Source organism: Zosterops lateralis (genome assembly GCF_965231275.1).
Source record: "Zosterops lateralis genome assembly, chromosome: 3".
Classification (NCBI taxonomy): domain Eukaryota; kingdom Metazoa; phylum Chordata; class Aves; order Passeriformes; family Zosteropidae; genus Zosterops; species Zosterops lateralis.
In genome coordinates, this window is record NC_139764.1 from 7,814,728 (window position 1) to 7,835,037 (window position 20,310).

The window sequence follows — 20,310 nt, forward strand, 5'->3', positions numbered from 1 at the left end:
GCTGTAGCATCTGCAAGCAAAAAAGGAGATTTCTTAATCAGATGAACACAGGTGGCAGAAAGACTTGAAAGCAGACAATTATTCCTTTTGAAATCGACTTTTGACTGCTGCACTCAGCATTCCTCAGGTGGCTGGGACCCTTTCAATACTGCTTCTATTAGGAAAAGAGCTACAGTTGATGAGTAGTACCAGTTTCCAATTCAGTATTTCTTTCATGCTCTGACAACAGCAAGCCAAGGCTGAGACGGACAAAGCACTGAAAAAAATAATTGTTGAGTGAAGAGCAATAAGAGGTGCTCCTCTGAAGAAAAAGCAATTTGTATCTCAGGACAACCATATAACCCCTTAAAGAGTTTCTGTCTGTTTGCCTTTATAGAAAACTCTCTCCATTCTTTTTCCTTTCTTCTCAGTTTCATTAACCTAGGTATACTTACCAGACTGAAGAAAAGAGGATTATTAGGTAAAGTAATAATCATCACTTAATAATGGCATCTGTTCAGTCATATAGAACGAAAAAACAATGTCTCTTTAAGGTAAAAACAAATTATATTTGGATAATCTCTGTCCAAACTCAAATTCCAAAGGAGAAATCTTCTGACCAGAATAGATGATGTTATAAACTACAACCACTGTTAGCAACTGCTACACTTGGGAAATAAATACATAATGCACAAGGCCAGGTGTAAGAAAACAAATTCTAATAAAACTGAGAGCTAAACTTGATAGTACTTGTCACTGCTCAGAAGACAGAAGCTGTGGGTAAATAATGCAAAAGGACCAAAACCAGTAAACATTCCCTTGTTAGCAGACAACTTTCTTTAAAAAAAAATGGGAAAAAATTGAACAAACTTATTAAATTTTCATGTACTGAAACTCAATTATAAGTCTACAGAAGTGATTAATCAAGAGAAAAAAATGTTAAAAAGAAGCAGTTATAAATAGGAACTGCATATCATTGCCACTGGTGTTTCAACTGCAATATCCGGGGAAAGTAATTAGCACAAGTGGCCTGGTATAAGAGTTCTATGTCCAAAAGCCTGTTTGCCTTCTCAACTGTATTACCTGATAAAGTAAAAGATACTGCCTCTCTCAGAAACTGATCTTTTACACCTCTAAAATATCAAGGATACAAATGTAAGAAAATAAACATATTTTAAAGGCTTCAGCTAAATTTGTCAAACATTCTAGATATACTGTCAGTTGAAAAAGAGGGTTGAAAAATGCACTGAAAAATAACTGCAATAAATCTTAATGTACATAATCACTTTGCAGTGCATTAGGACTGTGAATTGTTGTTCAGAAGTGTTTTTGTCAGAACAGTTACTCAGGTTCTTCAGGATTTGCTCCTAAAACAATGTTTTGGCATTCTCATAAACTTACTTCAGTGGATGTGAACAGCAATGAAATTCAAGATACTGGAAATAATTTTCCCTTAAAATATCTGAATTAAATCCAAATTAAGCACGCAGAAGAACCTGATTATTGTATCTGCAGTGACATCTAGTGCAAGAAATCAAAACCACAGTTAAACAGGCTTCTAGAGAAAAGATGGTATTTTCATTTATTAAGTGATTACTGACCAAGATAAAGAAGAATAATTAACATCAGCCCTCTTAAAACTTTCATAATATCTTTTCCTCTGCACAGCAGTCACAAGCCAGCTGAAGGCAATTCTATTAAACATATGTTAATAAGTGACTACTTAATGTGAATGTGCATTTTTCTTTTCCATACAAATTCAGTTTGATAAACGAACATATATTACATAATTGCTGGGGGACAAACAACTGTTGAGAAAACCAACATCCCCAGGAACAGAGTTACTACCCTATGTATTCTATGAATTTTTCTAAAAGAAAACAAATGCAGCAGCAACATCTGACTTAAATTCCTTTTCCAGCTTCATAGATGTGCAATCCAGTGTAAATTTTGCAGAGATTTTTAAACCTCTTAAAAATTCAAGCAGATGACAAAGCTTGTAGAAAGGAAACAAAAACTGGAAGCATGCCATAAGAGTTTCCTAATACAAACAGATGATAAAAGAAGTTATAAAATATCAAACAAGATTTGTTCAAGTTGAAGTACAGATGTAATTCTCCCTTTAGAAACAGACAGATATGCCTCAAACACAGCCAACAACAGACATTATACCAAAATGCAACACCAAAACGTCTAACTAACAAGTTTACAAAGATGATTCACTTACTGAAATATGAAAAAACAAAAAACCCCTTAGAAACAATTCCTGTCAAACATACAAACAAAGACATATGCTAAAGCTGTGAGTGGTTTAAATACAGTATCATGTAGACACTGTTTCATATACAAATGCATACCAGTCTTGTAACTCCATTTTTTTCATTTGACCTGTAAATAGAACCAATTTTAGAACCTGTTCTCCACAAGCATGTGAGCAGAGGTCATTAAAATTCACATGCACTTTAAAAGGGCAGGATTAAAGCCTATTTACTTTTTAGAAGCTCTACAGTTTGCTTCTCAGGAGCCCAAGAGCTTGTACAACTCCTCTACCCTGCCAGCAAAAGTGGAAGTAGACACCAGAATTTTAGGTGAAAGCAGAAGGTGCTAATTGAGAGCACTTCTCACCTGAGGACTGAGCTTCTTAAAGCAATGACATGAAAGAATGAAGAAAACAAACGCTCATCAAAGGGCAACATACTGGGGTAGAACACGAGTGAGAAGAGAAAAAGCAGAGAAGTAGGTCATGGTTAATAGGTAGTAACAAAAAAAGCATCAAACACCAAAATGGTGATGTATGACCAGCTTTTCGGGCAGAAGAACCCAGACAATAGTGTTTAAATACCATTCAGCAACTGCGACTGAAAGATTATCTGGAAATGCAAATAAAGGTAGACAAATTCAGCATTTACACAGAACATAACAAACTGCTCTTGAGAGAGTTCACTATGGTAGGCAAGCCACCATGGAAAGCAAATAGTTAAAATAAAATATATTTGCTTGTGCCACCCTAATCCACACCTTGTAATGAGCAACACAACTGCTCTGAGTTTTGGTCTCCTAGTGTCTTTGCTGCACATACTCAAGATTCCTAAAGAAGGAAAACTTCCCTGCTTAGATTAATATGTCCACCAAAATAATTGTTTGGTATTAGTCTGTATTTATTCATCACGGGAAGTCAAGGGTATTTTACTTCCCCCAAAAAAGAGGAATGATATAAACAAACAGTAGATGTTAATGCTTGAAGTTAAGCAGTTTTCATACAGTTTTCTTCCTCGTGTAGAAACAACCATTGCTAAGGCATAAATATATACTATTAAGCAGTAGTCAACCAAATAGCACAAAAAAGAAAAAGAATACTCAAATAAATCATCAAATTATTGAACACTGTTTATTACAGTGTTCAATAACATCTTTGCACACCATGTGGTGAAGTGCTGTTAGCAGAATTAGTATTATTGATGCAAGTGAGGTGGTGTCACTAAATCCAACAGGACAAAGCCAGTTGAAGTAGTGACTAGTTAAACTATTGATCACAAGGATTAGATGCACACACACAAAAAAAAACAACAACAACAAAAAAACCCCCTGTCCTTTAACAGACTCTGAAGATAGATCTCTACATCCTTTGACATCAGTTGACCACCAACACACAAAGCCAATGACATGATTAGAATCAAATAACAGGATAAGTAAATAAAAGGGAACTTTAAACCTACTTCAAACCAAAAATAATAAAAAAGACCATCTAAGTACATATGGCATACATTAAAAAGGCAACAGCTCAAAGTCATATCAATTTCTACACAAACACAAAAAGGGAAAGAAATTCAAAAGAAAGTTGTGAAGCAAAACCAGCAGAGAATTATATAAAGGCGTGCACATTTTAAGAAGAATAATCTAAAAGCTGGTAAAGGTTAGAGAAAAAAGCTGAAACATGCACAAAGGATGACAAAAAAACAGTGACACTAAGAAAAAAAAAGATCTCTAGGAGAATGACAACATATGCAGTCAAATAAAGCAGCCACATCAAAAGAAGTTTTGTACCAATTAATGCCTCAAGGCAAGAGAAAAATCAAAAGTTGGATGGGTTATCCTAACATCTTAGACTCCACGATTGATCTTTAGCATAACAGTACAAAAAGAACTAAACTAAGGAAAAGAGCAAACAGGATTTCTTCCCTCCTCCTCTTCTTTTTGGGAATGTATATGAAAGAACATTGGGAGAAAGCAAAAAAAAAAAACTTCACACAAAGATCCAATGAGCTTGAGATGAAAGCTAAATGGCCCAGTTAAGTGCTGAGGTTGCAAGACATCTGAAGATAGAGAAGAAATGCAAAGCATTACACCTATTGTGTAAGGTGCAATCCTTTGGAGACATTTAAAGAAATAACCCAATCCTGTGGACTTAAAACCAAACACTCTCACTTTGGGTTCTGATGCACCATTTTACCCAATGGTGAAGCATCAACGACATATTTATTAAATTTATTAAGCATTAAAATATCCTTGCTTTTATTAAAAACAAGGGCAGGTGACAGATTGTAATCCTAAGTAAGGTTAGAGTGAGAAGATCAAGGATGAAAAAAAAACCATCACTACTAGAAACAACGCTTAGCACTTCAGGCAGATCAACAACACCAAGAACCTGCTACACAATAAGGAATCCTTCATATAGAATCAGCACAAATTTCAATTCTGATGTATGCAGTGTCCTGAGCTTTGAATATAGAAAATGAGAGGATTAGGGCTTTAGGTGCAGTTGACATTAATTCAGACTCCAGAGGAAGCCAGACAATCACCCTCCAAAAGGATTCTTCCAAAAGCACAAAAGAAAGAGAGCCTTCTATTCAGTGCTACCATGCTCAGCCAATATTTGTCTAATTGGTCATGAACAGAATGAAGGACTATACAAGATGTTCACAGCTGATGGTGGCATTCAGCCACTGCACACTACCCCAAATCCAAAACCAACAACATTTGCAGATGGGAGAGTTCAACATACTCAATCTAAAGATGGAAAAACATAACTTCAGGTTAACTACACACAAATACCAAAGGGGATAAAAGTCACCTACAGAAATAAGGAAGAATACTGGGATGCACATGTCAGCTGCACATATGGTACAGTGCTGTCTAGAATAATTGAATTTTAACCTGCCAAATAAAAACCTTTTATCAAAAACTTGTCTCCACACAGTATTTTCTGTTCCTTGGTATTTTCTAGCTGGATAGTATTTTCCATTCTCTATGAATTATTTTCAAGGTAGCTGCTGGTCTAATTTTAAACAGGCTCAAAATAACTAGCAAGGGTGAAGAAATTTAAGGAATATCTTCCCTGCAAAACACTGTTTCTTTGTCAGGCATCTTTGCCTGATGAAAGCACCGTATCCATTAAAAGCCAGGTAACTTTTTCCAGCACTATTTGCTGATCTAGTGGAAGACACAAGCATGCCCTGTGAGTCTAACTTCTATTTTATAAGGCTTATGCAAAATCTTTTCAATTATTTTGGATTTAAACATTAACAGATTTTCCCATCAGTCTGTGAGAACAATTTGATATCATGTGAACTTTAAAATTTAGAATTTAGTACAAAAAAGCAGAATTACATACAATAAAGTAGGGAATCCCATTCAGTTACAAACAAGTGCATTTGCATCTTGCAGGCATCTGCCTAAAAGATTTGGAGCAAAAAGTGTCAGAAACTGAAAAGCAAATGGTTTTTAATTCTCCAAGCCTGCTGCAGGGCAGGAACTGGAAAGCATCAACTATCTCAGGAGAGCAAAGCCAGGGGGAGGCAAGGGAAAGATGGTTTTAAATATAATACAAACATCAAGTTCTAAGTACCTTAATGTAGAATCTCCTGAAAGTCACTGAATTATGACGTGGGGGGAGTGGCAGGTGTGACTTCAGTGATGTGGCCATACAATGACAGTCTCACTTCTCAGAGTGCCAAGACAATCTGTTTTTACAAATTGCAATGTCTACAGTCTCTGCGTGCAAGGGAGGGACATAAATGACAAAACAAAAACCCCACTGACCTCACAGAGAATCCATAACAAAAACCACCACTGCTCTCTAAAGTTTAAAATCTGCTTTCCATAGACACAGACTGGCAAACTTCCAAAAAGCCCTTTCCCACTCACATGCTGCCACTGATTTCACAAATCATTAAACAAGAAGTGAATAAAAATATGGAAATCTTCAGTGAAATGGTGTAAAATAAAACAGTACAGCTAAGAAATATTTTGCAGATTTTCAGGGGGTTTGGGACAAAGAAAGTTTAATCAACTGCCTTTAATCCAAAAGTGGAATATAAGCTATATTCATACACTCAAATATCATCCTATGAGAGTGCAGTTCATACAGAAGCTGCAAGAATTATGCTAAAAAAGCTCAGTGCTAGAAAACCAGAAATTACTGCTCCTGTGTTTAAGTCTTTTAGATTCAACTATTTAACAAATGCAGCTTTCCCTTGATTTTATGTATTGTTCAGTTAACACCTCCTCTGATTCTGTAATTTCTGAGCATGAATCAGTGCATTTGCAATGTAGAACTTTCAAAACTTCCCATATGCAGCATAGTGTTCACTTCCACAACTGACCAAAATTCACAAATGCTGCAGGTGAGAACGGACTTCCCAACCCATGCGTGAATAAAGAGAGAATTAACAAAGTTCCACGTATGTATAGATGCTACAAAATAACAGAAATAACATAAAGTTGTAGCCAAAACATCTCTGATGAATATGCAATTGAGAATTCCCAGTTTGGTTATCTAGATAGACATTAAACAGTCTAAAGTTAAATAAACTAAGTTTAATAAACTTTTTTATTTAACGGAACAGTTAAAACATTCGGCAACAAAAAATATTAATTAACATGTTAAAAAACAAATTGTGGGAATTATTCCTCTGTGTGTGTGCATGCACAAATGCATGTGTGTTCTTGTACAAATGCACAGAATCATCAAGTAGCCCATTAAAATATATCCTCAGACTGCCACCTTAATCATGCACCAAATACCAATATAAAATCTCACCAGGACAAGGGAAAATCCACATCTACTATGTACCACATCCACTGAGGTACCCACTATAAGGTAAAGAAGTGATTATTCATAGGTCTTGTTGATACCACACAAACACCAAGGATATGAGGGATCCACTTGTCCCTGGCCCAGGCTTTCTGCATTTGTAACTCAATAAAAGTATACAGCAATTGAAAGATTTGTTAGTGTTTTGCACTGTGGGGTCATTATGGGGAGTAACAAAAAGAGTTGAGGCAAAGAAGGTGACTTAGAAAAAGAACTTTTTTTAAAGGAAAAATACTAAAGCTAGGTCAAATGCCAAGAGGAAAATTTATTTATTTGCCTTACTTTCAGAATATCTTGAGTCTCATTCCACTTGTTAGTCCACTCTTTGGTCAGTTCTTGTACCTATGAAAAAAGCCAAATATTGAAGAAAATTATACCTTTTCCAAAGTTCTTGATGAATAAATTCTCAAAGAAGTTTTAAGTATTTGTATAATTCTTTGTGAAGTTTAATACTTAAGCATTTAGAAGAGCACTGAAGCTGCTGCAATAAGTTGCCATACCTACAATACTTCTCCCTCAAAACATAAAATTTCTTATTTACACTGTAAGATGAAAGGAAAGTCCAGGAAAATTACGTCAAATAACTGCCTACCTTCAAACAGTTTCATAAAGTGCTTCAATCCTACAAAGTCTACTGCCACAGACTGATCCCTTAAGCTGTAACAGGACAGATTATTTCCCATAGTACAGGTAAGCATGTTAAGGCAAAAATCCCTTCCAGAGGAAGGTATGCAGAAGGAGAGGCAGACCAGTAGCCTTCAGGAGTTTATCAGAGCAAAATCTGCAACTTAGAAACTATCCACTTCATTGTCATCAGCAGGGAAGTGAGAAGATGCTTGCAAAGGCATTACAGACAGAGGGAGCACTGGGTACAAAATCATTTAGGTTAGAAAAGATCTTAAGATCATCAAGTCCAACTGTTAACCCAGCACTGCCAAGTCAGTACTGAACCACATCCTTCTGAAGTGCCACATTTATAGTGTTTTAAATATCTCTAGAGATGGTGAATCAACCGCTTCCCTGGGCAGCTTTTTCCAACACTTGACAACCTTTTCCATTTAGGAATTTTTCCTAATACCCAATCTAAAGTTCTCCTGGAGCAACCTGAGGCCATTTCCTCTTGTCCTGTCACTTTTTACCTGGGAGAAAACTGATCCCCACCTGGCTACAACCTCCTTTCAGGTAGTTGTAGAAAGTGAGGTCACCCCTGAGTCTTCCTGCCCTCCTGGAGATCACCATATCCACACGCCTTATTGCCATCTGCAACTTGACTAAGGGTGCACTTGTTTCCCTCATCCAGATCATCAACAAAGATAGTAAATAGGACTAGCCCAAATCCTGAGCCCTGGGGAACACCACTGGTGACTGGCTGCCAACTGGATTTAATTCCACCACTTTTCTTGGCTCAGCCATTCAGAGAGTTTTCTGAAACAATGCATCTGTGCAAGCCACGAGCAGACAGTTCCTCCAAGAGAATGCTGTGGGAGAGAGCATCAAAGGCTTTCCCAAAGCCCAGGGAAACAATACTCACAGCCTTTTCCTCATTCACAAACCAGGTCATCCTCTCACAGAAAGAGATGATGTTGGTCAAGCAGGATCTGCCTTTCCTAAACCCATCCTAAAGCCAGGGCCATGATTCCCCCGGTTGTTCTGTATGTGCTGCGTGACTGGACTCAACATGACCCAACCCACTCTATGATCTTCCCCCAAACTGAGGTCAGGCACACAGAATGCTCAGGAGTTGTCCTTCCTCTCCTAATCAAGCAGTTGTCTACCTCTCTAGTTAACTTTCATATAATGCCACTGTACTAAGAAAGAAGTCCTTGATGCAGTTGCTCCAAACGTCTCCCCATTTGCTACCTGCATTTTTTTGGTCTTTGCAGGTCAGCTCCAAATTAATCCATGACAGCTACAGAAACTTCTCTCATCTCTACCTACATCCCAAGAATTCAACAAAGACAAGTAAGCACACTTTCCAATGCATCACTAGTGCTGCTAACTGAAACATTTAAACAAAACAAATTTCAAAAGATTAAAGAAAAACATGAAGAAAATCTATCACAGCTCTATTCACCATACCAGAACAATTTGTATTGCTCAGAAACACTCCATTTCATTTTTAATTAAATTTTTTAAATGAAACATTTTTAAACTAAACTACTCCAAGTTATTCTTATGTAAGGAAAAATCAACTCATTAAAGAAAGTCACCATATACTTGTCAGGCAATATAAATATGGTGCTGAAGTCTTTAAATCTATACAAACAAATTAGCTATTGCACTCATTCAATTATAAAAAAGCTATAACCACTGCAATATCTACCAAGAATTTTCAGCAATTATGTCTACTGTAATTATCATGAATAGTAATCACATAATCTTTTAATGAGCCTGACAAAGGTAATAAAATATGCTTGATATACACCCCGCACAGCAGGGCCAACACTTCTGAGCAGGGTAAGCAATGGTTACTGTCAGAACATGAATAACATATTTTAATTAAGCCTAGAGTCAGCAATTTATATTACTGAGCTACTCTTAGATAAAAGCTTTTTGTTTGCACTCAAAAATAAGACTAAGGAAATGAATAAAACAGGATTCTCAAAGCAGGGCATTGATCTTCTAATTCTAAAGGTCCAAGCAGCACCACTGGAAACCCTGCCATTTAAACCAGCTAAGGAGCCCCTTTTTTAAAAGGCATCATATCTACATTTAATTGGCATCTATTGACAGTATTCAGAACAAAATATTTGCTGCCATGTAGCTGAATAATTCCAAATATTTCCCTCTTGCCCTTCCAAAGTATGACTTTTTTTTTTTCAAACCAATTTGTAACAGCTTTCAAAGCAAGCTAATATATAGAAAGGAATTAACAGAGAATGATGCAATAAAGAATGAAAGATTGCTAGTCAGAGAAATGATAGTGCCTTTATACCTAGATTCTTCTGGATGCTGTGAGTTATCCAAACCATATGGAAACTTTTTCCAGTCTCTACACTCGGCTGGATTATTGAAAAAACTTGGTGAGAGGCACACTGCGAGGTACAGCTAGATCTAAGACCCTCCTCCAAAAAGGCAGCTAAATAGGCACTTAACATATTTGTAAATACCAGATTTAAATTATGAAATTTTCTAAAAACCTACCCCACACTACAACTTATAAAATACTTGAAAGCACAGAAGAGGTGACCATTCTCCCCATAAATCTTTCGCTGTTTTTTCTACACACTGAATATTTTGTTACTGTGACTACTTGCTACTCATTACTGTGATTTAGTGGCTTTTCCCTCTCTAATCTATTTACAAACATACTTTTTAGCAAGGCAAGCTGGTCAGGTAACAAGTCTTCTCATTTCATTTTCATAAACAGAACTGCTACATAAATATCAAAGATATATTTTGTTCTTAGTTACAATGTTATATTAGTAGGGTAACAAAATTACTGAGTCACACACTTTTTTGTTTTTTTTAAGCATCAATGCAATGCTGCTGGTGGGACAAAACTTAACTGCACATTAAAAAAACCCTTGAAAATCACAAAAATTCCTGCATCTAGACTACCCACCTTTCCTTTCCTTTGATGTTTAAAAACTGCTTTATGAAATTATAACTCACCCTTGCTTCATTCTGCTGAAGCTTTTCTTCCATACTTAAAGCTGTCGGAGAATCCAAGAGTGCAATCTAAAATCATAAAAAGTAAAACACCAATTCAAAAAGAAAACAGTCACAATTTGTGGGGAACCAATTGAAATGCAATTGTTCAACTTTTCTGAGTTTTCAACATAAACTACTTTGAACTTTAATAGATATCATTTTACCTTGTAATACTGTAAACAGAATAATGAAAATGCTGTCAAAGCTGATATTTCAAATGCAAATTGGTTTGAGAGGACTATTTTCACTCACTACATATGTACAGTCACACATGGAAACCAGACACATTTATAACAGGTAACTCCTAATACAGTTTTCTATATATTTCTAAAAAACATGAAAATTTATTATGCATGAACAGTTATCCATTCTGTTTTAATATGTATGTGTACTGCTTTATCTTTAATGAATCTTAAAGGTAACTGGCCTTAAAAGAGGAAAATTACTAAACAACACAAACACACAGGCAGTGCTTATTGTATGTGACCTTCTACACTGAATCCAGCACCATATTTTGGTAATCAGTATCTTTAGAGCTACAGAAGCATTTGCAACACAGTGTTCTGGTATACAAAGGAAAACCACTGAAGAAGCTATAGAGAGGTTTATACTACTGTGCATAGTAACACACCACCTGTTGTTTTACCAACCATCACAAATTCAATTCACTTAAGTTTTTCTCTGTTGTCTCCCACACAGCCATCTACCACATCCTACCACTGAACTAGATTTATTTTGCAATAACCACTATTGTACAGCTTGAAACTAGATCAAATCGTTCAAACTTCAAGGGAGTACAAGTTACATCTACTTTGCTAACTCTAAATCTAGCCATAATTTGAAAATAAATTAATCTTCCCCTCCTAAAGGATATGAAAGAAACAGAAGTAATTCAACTCCATAAAGAGTTTTTTAATTGTTTGTAACAAAGCAGAGCTCTCTGCTCTGATCATCTACAATACCATTTCTGCTTCCAACAGTTGTTCCCATTCTCTTTTCCAGCAAATTTTTTTATAGCATGAAATCCAGCTGAAGTCCTACCCTTCTTCTAACAATGGTCCATGCTGAACTGACATTTCACCTTGCACAGACAATCTAAAACAGAATCACATAGTTCTAGAAACAAATCTAAAGTAGTACTTCAGATACTTCCAAATTATATCTGTTCAAATATGAAATTTAGAAGTTCTGAATGACATTATGTAGAAGAGACAACTGGCCTGAACCATTTGGATATTCTTTATTGTTACTTTGGTTTCACCACCCTGGCAACACAGGAGAAACTAAACTTAACTGAGCCTGTGCAGTGACTGTTTATAGTAGATCATACTGACAGAGAAAGAATCATGCAGAAGTGAAGCAGAGCATGATTTTTGTTTTCTTATACTACCACTGAAAACATTTTTATATATTTAGCATGTTATGTGCCTTCTAATGTACTGTACAGCCAAACACAAATAAAATGTATTGTTTAAATCCATTCATACTCTAAATTTTTGTACTTATACACCTTAAATACTTTAAACCTTTACTTCAGATACTACACAAACCCCCTCTTCAGACCATCAGGACAGATCCAGAAGTTAGGTTTCTGTTCAGTTTCCTTATGCTGTGTTGACTACCTGTTCCACACTGCAATCCAGCTAAAGCTATATTAGAAAGCTTTGGGATGACAACTTTTTTCCCCCTTATGTTAAAAGATCTGCTGTCCATATGGAAACTGATTCAATCAGGAAAACTAATATTCATTCATAGCCTCATAGAGCTCGTTCACTCAAATCAATATAATGAAAGATAATTATCTCATTACATCCTAGAAATAGATGCTATAACTCAAGGAAAATTACACATAAGTTCCAAGTGAAGCTAACCTGATTCCCTTGAGCAAGCAGGGCTTTCAATCGGGCTATTTCAGCTCTCAGCTCACGGATCAGTTTGACGTTGGGATCCTCATTAATTGTAGGCTTGTTGATGATGTTTTTGGCTCTATTTGCATAGCGAAGTGTACTTAAAGTTTCTCCATAATTGACATCAGCAGGTGAAATAGCTAAGGACATGAAATCAGAAGCAGTTTATCTGGCATCACATATTTCATTTACTGAAGTTAGTTTATATTTTAAGTCAGATAAATTCAATGTGAGTGAAGTGACAGAAATATCTCACTTACCAGTAGGGATACAATTTGTTCCAACTCTTCACCTAACTCCACTTTCATGTCACTATAACTTTGCATAAGTAAACACTGTATGAGATAAGTGTATTAGGATAATCACATCTAACAACCAAGTGTTGCAAAGAACTCTTCCTGCCAATCTATTTAATATTTACATTTCCCCAGTAAACATAAATATGGTCTTAACTGGATAAATGTCCTATATGAATACTTCACAGGCTTTCTTGCAAAATTTTACAAGAACAGCAGGAAACAGTGATTTTTTTTTTAAGTATCCATGTAATCATTGAAAAGAAAAGACATTCCAGGTAAATAGAGTAGGGAAATTAAACAGCATCAAAACAAAAATTAGCCAGAGAGAAGAACCAAAACAAGAGAAAGCTTCTACAATTTACAAACCCAGCTGTTCTCCTGAGCTGCAGGCATCTGGCAGCACATAGAACTGTCAGCTACCTGATGCATCAAGAGAAACCAGTACTATTTTTCAACCTACCCAGGAAAACCAATGCAATTTAAATACAAGTGCTAATGCTATCTTTCCCTTATTCCTCTTAACAATATATATGATGTTCCAAATTAAAAAGATAATTAAGGCATTCAAATGGATGAGTGGAAACACAGAAGAAACACACCATCCAGAAATCTTAATGATCAAACTGAGTAAGAGATCCAGAGAATCAGACAATGAAAAACACCTGAAAAACTAATTAAGCAACTAAAAGAATCTGTCCTTTCTCATTCTCTCAAAAGCAATAAATGGGGTTTTTTTTGTGGCAAAGACTCTCTGGGCTACAGGTGATGCACTTAGAAACAGTCTATACTTCCCCTAGCGCACATTCTCACTTCCCTGCTTTATCTACTGTCTTCTCTCCATTATTCAATTATTCTCTTTCTGGAAGGATATTAAAAGATGTTACAGAAATATGACAAATCAAAATCAGAAATATTTTTCTACAGCCTTTCCCTACAGTTTGAAGTGATCTTCCTGCATTTTGTTGTGCTTATTTATTGAAAAGGTAAGACAAATGTATCCAGACAGCTTGTTGGGCTGTTAGGGAATTCTACCACATTCTAGCAGAAGATCATCTATCAGGGCTCTGCCCAGCAGAAGCATCACTAATAGAAAAGGAAGTAGCTAAAAAAGAACCTGGGTACTGTAATCGTTCGTATAAGCATGGAAAACTCATTGTGTGTCTAAAACTTCTCTTCCCAATCTGTCCATAAAAAAAAAAGTTACTCTACCATGGAACTGCAAGAAAGCAGCAAGAAGAAAGTTGCCAGCACTTCTTTATTTAAAGAGCCAGAAAACCAAAGCAGAGTCTGTTCCACAACCATCTATTGACATTACTATGATTCTCCTGAGGAAAACAAATGCATGGATTCCAAAAACATCTCCAAAATCCTGCAACAAAGGAACTGCTATCCAGAGAATGTGACTGGTTCTGAAGGACCAGAAATTGATCTGATACATTTTATTCCCTCAATTCTGCTACACCACCTAAAAGGGGACTGCACCAGTTAAGACCACATTTCACTGGAGCAGGAAAGAGTGAGAGGAATTTCAGAGCTGCTCTTCTCCTCACATCCCTGACAAGCTTGACAAGTGGGCCCACAGGGACATAATGAGGATCAATAAATCCAAGTGCAAGGTGCAATCCCACGTGTGAGTACAGACTGGGAAAAGATCTCATCCCAGAAAAGAACTTAGGGGCTCTTTTAGGTGGGTGAACATGAGCCAGCAGTCTGTGCTCAAAGCCCAGAAAGCCTGCTGCATCCTGGGCTGGTGAATGGTTTAAAGCTAAAAGTGGAGAGATTTAGATTAGATATTAGGACAAAATTCTTTACCCAGAAGGTGGTGAGACACTGAAACAGTGAAGTACTAAGGACCGAACAACAGGCCCTAAGCTAAAGTTGACATATAGATGAACCTTCCAACCAAATGTTATTTATATATTTGGTTATTAACTGAGTATTGTTATATATATATATGTTCATTTATTGGCAAAACATGTATTTGTCTTTACATATCTGGAAACTGGATAAGGCTACATCTGACCTAATTATCCAGGATATTATGATCAAAGACAACTCCCTTGGTTCCTTCTTGAGCCCATGCCAGGCTTTGGGAGAAAGCCAACAGGAGAATGAAATTAAAAATTATGTCAGCTTGTTTAACAGTATAAAAACTGGGCCACAGCAAAGTGGGGGAGCCTCATGGCCTGAGGTGGACCCACCACAGGAGTTCCCAGTTCCCAGGTATGGCTCTCCAGTCCTCCACTGACAGTTTCCCCCCACAGCTGATGTCTCATGGACTTGGGTGATGGATCTTTATTAGGGTAATCTGGAGATGTATCTTTCTTAATCACTATAGGCATTCTTTCATCATAATGATTAGGTGTACTTCTCAGTTTATCTTTTTGCAATTCTTTGCTAATTATTATGTGCTTTGCTTAACTTATCCTTTTGTGATTGTTTACAGTTTTACAGTATAGTAAATTACACTGTTACTTACTTTGGTGTCTGTGTCTCTGACCCTACCCACCAGCAAAACAAGGCTGGGGTGGATGGAGCTCTGAGCAACCTGGTCTAGTGAAAGGTGTCCCCACCCATGGCTGGAAGGATGGAACTAAACCATCTTTAAGGTCCCTTCCAACCCAAACCATTCTATGGTTTCCAACATCTAAAATCCTCACCTTCCCTTACACATCATCCTGGCTTCACTTTGCTTTTTGGGGAATGGAATTCCCACTCCAATTTGTTGACAAACCTTCAGTATATATGGCATAGGTAGGGTTTTTCAAACTAAGTGATCCTTGCAGACCTTCATATTGGTAAAAAGGAAACCATAAGAGTTTTCAAGACAACTGGTCATAATTAAATTTAGACAAGAAGTTAAAATGTTGTCTGCTTTTAAAAGGTTAGACAAAAGTGACAGCCTTTCCCACAGGATGTCAAAAGAGGCCAGGTTGCTACTAATGCAACAAAAAACAACAGTTTGGAACAGCAACTGATTCAAACACCAGTATGGACCAGATGCACAAAGCTTTCATTACACTGTGCAGAGTGTAAGTAAAAGACAGAGCGTTACTAGAAAACTCAGAGAGAAAGAAATCACTAATATGTGTAAACCATGTTCTGCCTTAACAAAACATCTGTAGTCTAACTATTTACATCCACTCCTATTAAACATGAACTATTCAGAATTCCAAAAGAGTAAACTAAAAACACTTACTGGCAATCATGATAGTTTTGGAGTTTCCTCCTAGGCTATCTTTTAATAACCAAGTCAACACTGAGTCCCTGTAAGGCACAAATACTTGTTTCTTCTTTGAAAGAGGATTTGTTGTATCCTGAGATAAATCAGCTGTGAGGAGAAGGTAGAAATAAAAATTAAAATTAGATATTTTCATTCATTTTTAAAAACGTGTTAGGCCATTATTTGTGTAAGTAAACACAAAGGTATTTAATGACTATAACCACCTCAAGACAGACAAGCACAAAACCAGAGACTTACCTAAGGCAGAAATTACATTTCCTAGAGTAACCAGAGATTTGTTAATATTCCCTCCTTCCTTTAATCTAACCCCTGTGGCACCAGTGGCATCTGCTCTCTCACTTCCAGCAAGATCTACCAAATGAATCTTGCTAACAGTTTCACAAGGCATTTCAGAATCAAATTTAGCCTGCAGAAAAGGAAAAAACAAAACAAAGAAAAGAATGTTAAGGTAAGAAATACTGCACTTTTACTGAATCAAATTTAGTGGCCTTTATGACACGACTGAATTTAACTTGTTTACAATAGCAGATCTTGAGAAGACAGTTGTATTAGAGGTGCTACTGAAAGACATTTGATAATGAATGGTTGCATAACTCCCATATTATTTCTTTAAATTGTAATATCTGTAACTTTTTAGCCATTTACAAGACAAGCTGTGACATTGTGGGTGGCAATTTACATGATGCAGTGACCATGAGCTGTATTCATTTTATTAAGCCTGCAATATTTGTATTACATTTATATATTGCTTTCAACAAGTTATAGCATGCACACACAAATTTACACTAAATTTCTCCCCCCCTCCAAGTTCTATTCACCTAGCAGGTCATCCACAGGCTTTCTAAAAAGCCCCCCAAAACAACAACAACAACAAAGACCAGGAGTCATTAGAAAAGGAGTTTACCACATATAAGAAAACAGATCACTGTGCTCTAAAGAAGCAGGTCCAATGTCTCTAAGGAGTTTTGTTTTGTTACCTGAGTAAAGTTGATTGTGAAAATGGCATGTGACCTGCTACTGACATCATTCATTCCAGTTGCAGCTGTTGTCCTATTTATATTTCCTGCATCCATAAGTTCCTCAACATCAGCGTAATTTTGGACTAAATGTTTAGACAAGTCTGAAGAAAAGCAGAGTGTTACAGTATGCTCATATATGTCCTTAATTTTCTATACAAAAATATTCAAATTATCCTCACTACTGCAAATTATTGCTGTAATTAGCATTTATTGTCATACTTGTTTATCCCCTAAGGAAAGGAATGAGGCCTCATATGAAGACTCGACCACTTACAGTAAAAGAGAAAAAAAAAGCAATCTTACTAAATTATTTAGTGGAATAACATGAGCATAATCCCACAAGAGACATGAACCTTCCTGGTAGAGAACAGATTAAGACAATTAGATCCTAATAGGTTTTCATTTCATCTAAATATCTAAGATTTATAAGCTATAGTCAACAGCTACTAAAACCAAGTGCATCTCTTAACATTATTTAAAAATGTGTTATAAATTTACAGATAAAAAAACTCTGTAATAATTTTAGGACTGGGAAAGCAAGTAGAGATACAAAATTAGAAGCTATTCCTTCAAAGCTTTCTACCAAAGTAAAGCACCGCATCCATGATAATTTATATTTAAAAAGATAAAACGCCCTATGCAATTAGACACTACATTTCAGAATATATGAAGGTAATAAAATATGCAGTGTAAAACACTTAAAGTGATTTTACCCTCAACATATGGCCCTTCTTTTGGATGTTCCCGTATCCGTAAATTATTAGTTTTTGACGACTTCCGTCGGAGAAGATCTCTCACACGTTCATTGTAAATTTCCAAATAACTGAAAAAAAAGAACAGAAAGCTACTGACTGACTCAAAAGCCTTTTATAAAAGGCAAGCCATATTAAGACAAGTTTGAAAGCGAGATGCTTGGAGAAAGAAAATAGATCCAAAGTTGGTTTAAGATAACAACTACAAGGAAAAATCCAAAAGAGCAAGAAGAAAGTGGAAAGACAGTAGACATTAGCAAGATCAAAATCTCCTAATGTTAGTCTGAAACAAAGGGTAATAAAAAGGAAGATGCTGTCCAGTAGCAACGGCCTGTGCACCATCATATAAATGAAGCAATATGCACAGCTCTTGGATTGAAGGTGTAAGTAATGCGCATTTTGACTACAAGTGCCAACAAAAATCAGTTATAGGACTGAGGCCAAGCATAAAAAGTTATTTTGGAAAAATATGCACTTTTCCCAGAGATAAAGTGAAACAGAGTGCTTGTAACTGAAGTTTGATAATCTGCAAACTCTTAACACGCCAAGACCTACCTGACTTCTGTTCGAAAGGATGCCTCATTCCGCTTTGTTTTTTCACTTATTTTGCTGAATAATCCTTCACAAATTCGAGGTATCAAACCTGCATCACCCTGAAAACAACAACAATTCTTAATTCCAAGGCTATGCATGCATGCATAATGTATTTTGAAAAATAAACCCCTAGATGACTAGTGGAGACTTTAAGACTCCAGAAAGGGGAAAAATCAAAACTTTCCAGCAAATACTCTCTTGGCCTTTATTTAACTGCAGTCACCTTGCCACTTTAACCCTTTTGTGTGTAAAATGTACAACCAGCTCCATTTCTTTGCTACTGGAGTACATTTTGTCTCTCTCATTCAGTTTCAATAATCCCAACTGCTTAAGGCAGAGACTGGCTCCCCAGAGTAAGTCATGAACTGCCTTATCTCACCAGTATCCCAACTGCTTCTATCTCATTTCACTGTGGAATTGGCAATAACTGCAGAGAACAAGACAAGAACCATCTCCAAACAGCCATGGGACTTTCTCATTCAAACCCTCAATTCCCAGCCCTCCCTGTGTTGAAAAGTGCAGCAGGTCCTCTGAATAAATGAGTACACAATGACAAAATTAAACCTTCATTCACTGTATCCCACAATCCAGTCAAATTAAATTTGATATTTAACTACTGAATGTTTACCTCTGCAGATAAAGAGGTTTCATGCCTGAAATGCTTGGTTGGTTTAATAAAGCAAATTGAATAAAACCTATCCCACAGAGATACCCAGAAATTCAGCATGCAGCTTTCCTTGCTGGTCCAGGAAGAGCCCTCTCCAGCCAAGCAGTAAGCTATGGTGGAGGTTTTCCCCAGCAGCAGAGGAGTAGGAGAGGACCATGCAGGTCTGGTCTCATCTGACATAGGGGTGCTCACTCCCAGCTGCCCCACTCCCCCCAAGTCTGATCAGGTAAGTGACCAACAGCCTGCTGAGTACATCTCCCCACTGCTTGAGGCAGTTAGCACTTCTGCAGAGCCATAGCTCCCTGGAATAACGAGACAGACAGACACATACAAATGAGCTTTGGGGTAAGAGGTCCAGGCTCAGGAGCAGCTTGCAGAACAGTCTGTCTGCTATAATTTGCCTCCAGTCTTAAAAACATGTAAGAGATTCAGTGTGATGGACTAACTATTCACCGTTGTGGCAAGAAATGCTCTTGTGTTTAGAGCCAGGGGCCTTAATTAAGCAGGATGCAAATCAGGACAAGTCAGACCACACATTCAATGTGATCACAGCCTAGGCACTCCAGACACCTAAGAGTTTGCCTGGTGGGATTCTACAGATGACTAGCAACAGAAGAACTCAAAGCCAGTGGACTCCCTCTGCACCTTATCTGTCAGAGTGAGTGCTCCATGAGCAAAGATTTCTCCTCTACTTGGACCCTGTACAAAAATCCAATCCTTTTTGCCTAGGCTCACTTGACTTTGTTCCCATACTGGTCCCTCTGCCCCCACTCTTCAGTTTCCCTCTGCATGCTCTGTCACAGCAATCTTCTTCCATGTGCCACCTCCAAGTTCCTCTTCCTCATTCCTTTGCCCAGATACAATTCCCAATTCATCATCTAGTAATTTATGGTTTTTAATTATACTTTATCTCTCCATTTTGCCTTTTCCCAGCTTCTTCCTCCTCTTAATCGGAGCCTTTTTATCCTTCTCAAACCAAGCTTCAGTCTTTGAAATAGTAATCCATTCTCTGCTCCTATCTTTCCTAGTTCTTCACATGATTGCACCTTGGGTTAAAAAAAAAACCAAAAAACCAAAAAAATTCCTAGATTAAGGGAGAAAC

The 20,310-nt window shown here is 36.9% G+C and overlaps 1 protein-coding gene across 5 annotated transcripts in view; it reads right to left on the reverse strand.

Moving 5' to 3' along the window:
- LOC310906812 (kinesin-like protein KIF16B) overlaps positions 1 to 20,310 on the reverse strand; it is a 136,215-nt gene that overhangs the window by 89,962 nt on the left and 25,943 nt on the right. For all 5 annotated transcript variants that reach the window (XM_083856344.1, XM_083856343.1, XM_083856346.1 and 2 more), the window contains 8 exons: positions 18,503 to 18,600; positions 17,909 to 18,018; positions 17,154 to 17,296; positions 16,414 to 16,582; positions 16,132 to 16,263; positions 12,598 to 12,773; positions 10,688 to 10,753; positions 7,355 to 7,414 (listed from right to left, as the gene is read on the reverse strand). In XM_083856344.1, the coding sequence (XP_083712470.1) occupies positions 7,355 to 7,414; positions 10,688 to 10,753; positions 12,598 to 12,773; positions 16,132 to 16,263; positions 16,414 to 16,582; positions 17,154 to 17,296; positions 17,909 to 18,018; positions 18,503 to 18,600 (954 nt within the window). The remainder of the gene's footprint in view (positions 1 to 7,354; positions 7,415 to 10,687; positions 10,754 to 12,597; positions 12,774 to 16,131; positions 16,264 to 16,413; positions 16,583 to 17,153; positions 17,297 to 17,908; positions 18,019 to 18,502; positions 18,601 to 20,310) is intronic.